This window comes from Corylus avellana, chromosome 1, assembly GCF_965113065.1.
Source record: "Corylus avellana chromosome 1, dhCorAvel1.hap1.2, whole genome shotgun sequence".
Classification (NCBI taxonomy): Eukaryota; Viridiplantae; Streptophyta; class Magnoliopsida; order Fagales; family Betulaceae; genus Corylus; species Corylus avellana.
The window spans coordinates 22080152-22085928 of NC_142490.1; the positions used below are offsets into that span (position 1 = coordinate 22080152).

At 31.1% G+C, this 5777-nt stretch overlaps 1 protein-coding gene across 1 annotated transcript; it reads left to right on the top strand.

The window, feature by feature from the left end:
• Positions 1 to 3074: 3074 nt before the first annotated feature.
• Positions 3075 to 4320, top strand: JAZ8 (jasmonate-zim-domain protein 8). The gene is made up of 3 exons (XM_059583907.2): positions 3075 to 3181; positions 3296 to 3410; positions 3907 to 4320. The coding sequence occupies exons 1-3, from the start codon at positions 3117 to 3119 to the stop codon at positions 4105 to 4107; spliced, it is 381 nt and encodes a 126-aa protein (XP_059439890.1). The 5' UTR covers positions 3075 to 3116; the 3' UTR covers positions 4108 to 4320.
• Positions 4321 to 5777: the final 1457 nt, after the last annotated feature.

The following is a 5777-nucleotide window of genomic DNA, read 5'->3' on the forward strand; positions in this document are numbered from 1 at the left end:
CTGTACCAGCTAGGAAATCAGTGTCTTGAGGGTCACATGCGCTCGTTCAACTATGACTTAACTTTAAAGCCTCTTTAGGATTAAGTTTGAGAGCTTAAAAAGTAGGAGTGAATTCATTTTACGCCTCTGAATTATCAAATGATTTGAGAAGTCTTTAAATTTTAATACTTTATAATTTGGACTCCTGAACTTTCAATGGCAATCAATTTGAACCCATTTTGTCAGATTTTAAACGTTAAAAGTGAGACAATGACGTTTATACCCCTAAATTTTTATAAAATTCTAAATTTACCTTTAATTCCAATTTTTTTTTTTATAAAAAAAACAGGGATATTTTGGTATTTTTAGGTGTAAATCAGAAAAGTTAGCAGCCAAATCTGACGGAGGGGTTCAAATTGACTGCAATTAAAAGTTCAGGGGTCTAAATTGAGAGGTTTTGAAGGTTGGAGAGGATTCTCAAATCACGTAGTAATTCAGAGGTCTAAAGTGAAGTTACTTCTAAAATGTATTTTTAGTACCTAAGAACTTGTGTCAAACAAAAAGTAGTATGTTTGGTAAAAAATTTCAAAAGTACTTTTGACTTTTTTACTCTTAAAAAAATGGCTAAAACGTACTTTTAGCTTTTGCCAAAAAACGCATTTTGATTTAAAAGCTATATTTCTCAAACACAATTTCAAACATGCTCTTAGTCTTATTAAAGTTCTAGTTCCATCAAGTGGTGAGCATAAGACTGACAATTCTTGACACGACCTGCAAACCTGACACAAAATTAAAGGGTTAGAGTTGACATATATAGTCTTATATTCATGCTTCAATACAACCCGAGCCCGACACGCGACATAATGACATGAATTTTTGACATGACTCGCGAATCTGACATAAACCTAATACAAAATTAAAGGGTTAAAGTAGATCTGTATAATCTTATTAGCATGCTTTGATACAATTCAAACCAACCAGAAGAAGATAAATTTGTAACGTCTAAGTAGGCAGCTATAGTTTTAAAATAATCAATATTGCCTCGTGGTTGAACCTCCTCCACACCAAACTATTGCCAATGGACCACACACACTCGGTGGTATGATACAGTGTATTTAGCCCCATTTTAGCGGCACAAATACCATGTATGTAAGCCCACAAGAAAATGCGTAACTTGTGCACCAAGAAACTTTAGCTCTTTTTAATATTTGTTTTTGTTTAAAATTCGTTATTCGTATGTCAGCCAATGGTTGAATCTTCTAGTCAAGTGCAATTTGGCCAAACCAATAGCAATATATATATATTAAAGAAAAGAAAAAAATAAATAAATAAGAAGTTGTCAAGTGTCAAAATCAAGTTGTTGGCGTGTAATTTGGATGTTTAGACTGAAAACAGAAATATGCCGACAATTTTTCTTATAAAAAAAAAAAAAAAAAGTACCAAAACCCTTGACACATTACCAAACGGAGATTTCCCTTTCTACATGGAACACCAAATGATAAATTAAATATGAAAATGACAATTTTTTTTTTTTTTTTTTTTAACTTTTACAAATTGGGTAGTAAGAAAATTGCTTTAACTCAGTCTCTAAAAATTTATTTAAACATGTAAAAATCTTTTTTTTTTAAAAAAAAAAAATCGTCCCAGGCTTTTTACTAGTATTAATAAAAAAAATATTGAAAAAACTTCACAAAGGCCTCTTAAATTTTTATGTGTTTTGAGAAGACCCTTTAAAGTTAAAAAAAAAAACTCTCAATTTTACCCATTGAACTTGTAATTTGATTCAATCTACCCACTATGTCAATTTTTGGTGTTAACTCCTAACGGAATCTATGAAAAATATCAAAAATACTCTTGAATTTTTTGTTTTTAATTTTAAGGGTAAATTTGAAATTTTATAAAAGTTTCGGAGATAAAAAAAAGACAATTTCATCATTTTTACCGTTGAAAGGAGGAGATTGAATCAAATTAGAAGTTCAATGGGTAAATTAAAAATTTTTAAACTTTGAGGGTCTTCTTAAAACACATGAAAATTGAAGAGTCTTTGTGAAGTTTTTCCAATAAAATATTTACTTCTCTCATGCTAAAAAATACATGACACTTTTAAAAACTGAGATGACTCCCTAAAACTCAAAAACTCTATATTTCAACTCTCTTACTATTAGTTTGATTCAATTTACCCATTCCATCAGTTTTTGGTGTTAATTCCTAACAAAATCTATGAAAAATGTCAAAATACCCTTAAAATTTTGTTTTTTTGTTTTTAATTATTTTAATTTAAAATTAAGAGTAAATTTAGAATTTTATAGAAGTTTCAGAGATATAAAAAGGTCATTTCATCATTTTTACTGTTTGTTTTAACACCCGATAATAGAGATTGCATCAAATTAAAAGTCTTATGGGTAAAATTTAGAGTTTTTGAAATTTTCTTAAAAGTTAAAACACATCAAAATTCAAGAGTCTTATCCCTAAAGAGTAGCTCAATCGGCTGGGAATCACGGCTTATGAAGCGGTCCAAGCGGAGGTCACTAGTTCGAATCTCCACTCCTTCCTCTTGTGTAGACACATTTAAAAATAAAATAAAATAAAATAAATTCAAAAGTCTTTGTGAAGTTTCTCCAATAAAATATTTAGTTATCTCCTGCTAAAAGCACGTGACACTTTTAAAAACCGAATTTGCAAAAAAAAAAAAAAAAAAATTATATATATATATATATGAAAAAGAAGGGTCAGGCCGACTGACGCACGTGAATGAATAAGGCGAAGAAAAAGAAAGCAGTTCAAAATGAAAGAAACATCAAATAAGCAATAAAATAAAGGTGGCTCTATTTTGGGGGGCACGAAGTCTTATCTATAGCGGGATAAAAAAAACCGTGTTCCACGTGCAACAAATGCCAACTCCAACCTCCTCCGCCGATGTCTTGTGTGCGTTGTGTGCTTTACGTGTTTCAACTACTTTTCCTTTCCAAAACGCTGTCGTCGCTCACGCTGATTAAACACTCCCCCCTGGGCCCCACACCATCATCAGTGCCTTCCATATATACATATATATAACAAACACCATCTCCAAAACTTTGTCATTAATTTCCTGACAACCAAACAGCAAGAGCTTTGACAGACACCCAAGTATCACCAACATGAGGAGGAACTGCAACCTGGAACTTCGCCTTTTTCCCTACTCCGATTCCGACCACCACCCCAAGTAAGCCCCCTCTCTCTTTTGTAATCTTTGTTCGGTTGGTAGGAAAGAAAGAAAGAAAGAAAAATCTTTTTTGTTCTTCTGATTATTAATGGTATGTGGGTTTGATTTTTGAAGGGTGGAAGAGACAAGTGGAAGCCCACAACAGAAACACCAGGAGCAACTGCAACAGCAACAGCTGACAATCTTTTACAATGGCAAGATTTGTGTTTCTGATGTTACAGAATTTCAGGTATATGTTCTTTTTTCTTTTCCTTGAGATATATGTTCATGATATTAAGAAAATTTTGAGATTATTTTGCTCAAGTCATGATCTTTTGGTTGGTCATCAACAACTGAAGACTTATTTTTTTTAAAAAAAAAATCTGAATTACTGTTATTTATTTATTTATTTTTTTACAAAATTGTCACTTTCAGCAAGTAAACAGCCAAATAGGAAGTAATTAAGTTGTAATCAAGGAATTTCTTGGAAAATATTCAAGCCCCCTGCCGACAAGTTGTTAAAAGCTAGTGAAGTTTCACCGAACTTCCAAGATTTGAATATCGCATATTTTTCTTAAATTCCGTTAATATTATATGACTGCCATATAATTAGACTGGTTTGTCAATTAAAATTAATAATTAATTTTTTTAATTATATCTAATTATATATTAGTTTACTAAATAACATGTATGTGTCGTTTAAGATAAAACTATTTGCTTAATATGTTTATGTGTATATGTTTCAGGCCAAAACCATTCTATTTCTTGCTGCTAGAGAAATGGAGGAAAGGCTGAGGACTCCGACAGGGTCGTCGGAGCCGTGTTCGCCAGCGCTGAAATCTCCGGCATACAGCCCTACATCTGGTCTTTACATGAAGAAATCGCTACAAAGTTTTCTCCAGAAGAGGAAGCATCGGATCCAAGCAACATCACCATACAATCATTAGGTAGCTAGCTAGCTATTAAGCTATATATAGGCAAGTAGAATATATATATGGATCTAATTACATTCAATGGTTTAATGTGCTGGAGAGAAGGGGAAAAAAAATGATGTTGTAGAGTTTCCTACAAATCATTTTTTTTTTTTTTTTTTGGTGTCAAAATTATGGAGATTTGAGACTTGTAAATTATTCGTTTATTGAAGCTTTTTAAATGGAATATGAAGGTTCTGTTTTTGGAGTGTTATTCTGATACATGAAAAATAATTAATTGTCATGTTAATTTCCTATCAATTAGTGGTAAAGTCCACTTAACATCCTTAAATTATCACATCAATGACAATTTACATTTCAAACTATTAATTACGACAATTTACTCCCTCAAACTACTAAAACAATGACAATGTATCCCCCAATGCTAGCAAAATAACGAAATTACTCATATAAAATTTTCAATCAGACAAAAATACCTTTAAAATTTTGAAAAAAAAATTAAATTTTAGTATTTTTGTTTTTTATTTTAGTAAGGGTAATTTCGTCATTGTTTTGGTAGTTTGGAGGGTAAATTGTCGCAATTAATAGTTTGGGGGGTAAATTGTCATTGGGGTGGTAGTTTGAGGGGTTAAGTGGACTTTACCCTAATAATTTTCAAGCAAAATCCGATCATAGATTATATATATGTCTATATTATGAAACTAAATTGCGACCGATAGATCAAACTAGTGGCGCTCGTGTTATTGTAGTGGTTACTTTTTGTCTTCTCTTTATATTTGTTTTTTTGCAACTATCTACGGGGTAAAGTTTTTTCTGCTTTCTTGGGTTTCGATTACCTTTAATCGGTTTTTAATGTTTTATTTACACGAAACCCTCAGAATAGCAGTTTTAGATTTCCAATCTATCTTTTGTTTTTCTCTTTGATTCTTTTTTTGTGAGCAAATAACTGCCCGATGGCGGAGGAATTATTAGACATTTAGAAGAATCTGTCATTGATTGTAGGGGAAGCGAAGGAGATTGCGATTGAGAATACACTTTGTAGCCGAGATGAAAAAGAGAGAAAATCATTTCTAGTTGGGAAAGTTATGATGGATCGGGTAGTGGATAGGGGTGTGACTTCTCCGAATATGCTGAGGATCTGGAAATTGATTGAGATGGTGACATTCAAATAGTTAGATATAAACTTCTTCCTCATGCAGTTAGATATGATTGAGTCTAATTTCATCATCTTCCCTTGGCTTGTATGATTTGTGATGTGGGATCTAGCAAAAAAGGCTGTTAAACAAAGCATAGATCAGGTTTTAATGAAAGAAATTCTTCATTGTATCTATGATAATATTTTGTTATAGCAACATTCTCTCTTTTTATAAAATGAATGAAGAAGAAGAATTTATATATATATATATATATATATATAAAAGAATAAGAAGAAGAAGAATGAATGAATTAGATGATTTAGATAATCATGTTTATCTCTTCTTTTTTTTTCTTTTTCTTTCTTACACTCTTACCCATATAATTATTCATTATACTCAAGTAATATATTTAAAAAAAAAAAAAAAAAAAAGAATCGTATTAATTACTCTCATTGCCCAAACAAAAGACAACATACAAGTTGCTCTAATAATATACTTCAACACCTGTATTAACAAATATCAAAATAAATGAATATTTTACATGTGAAA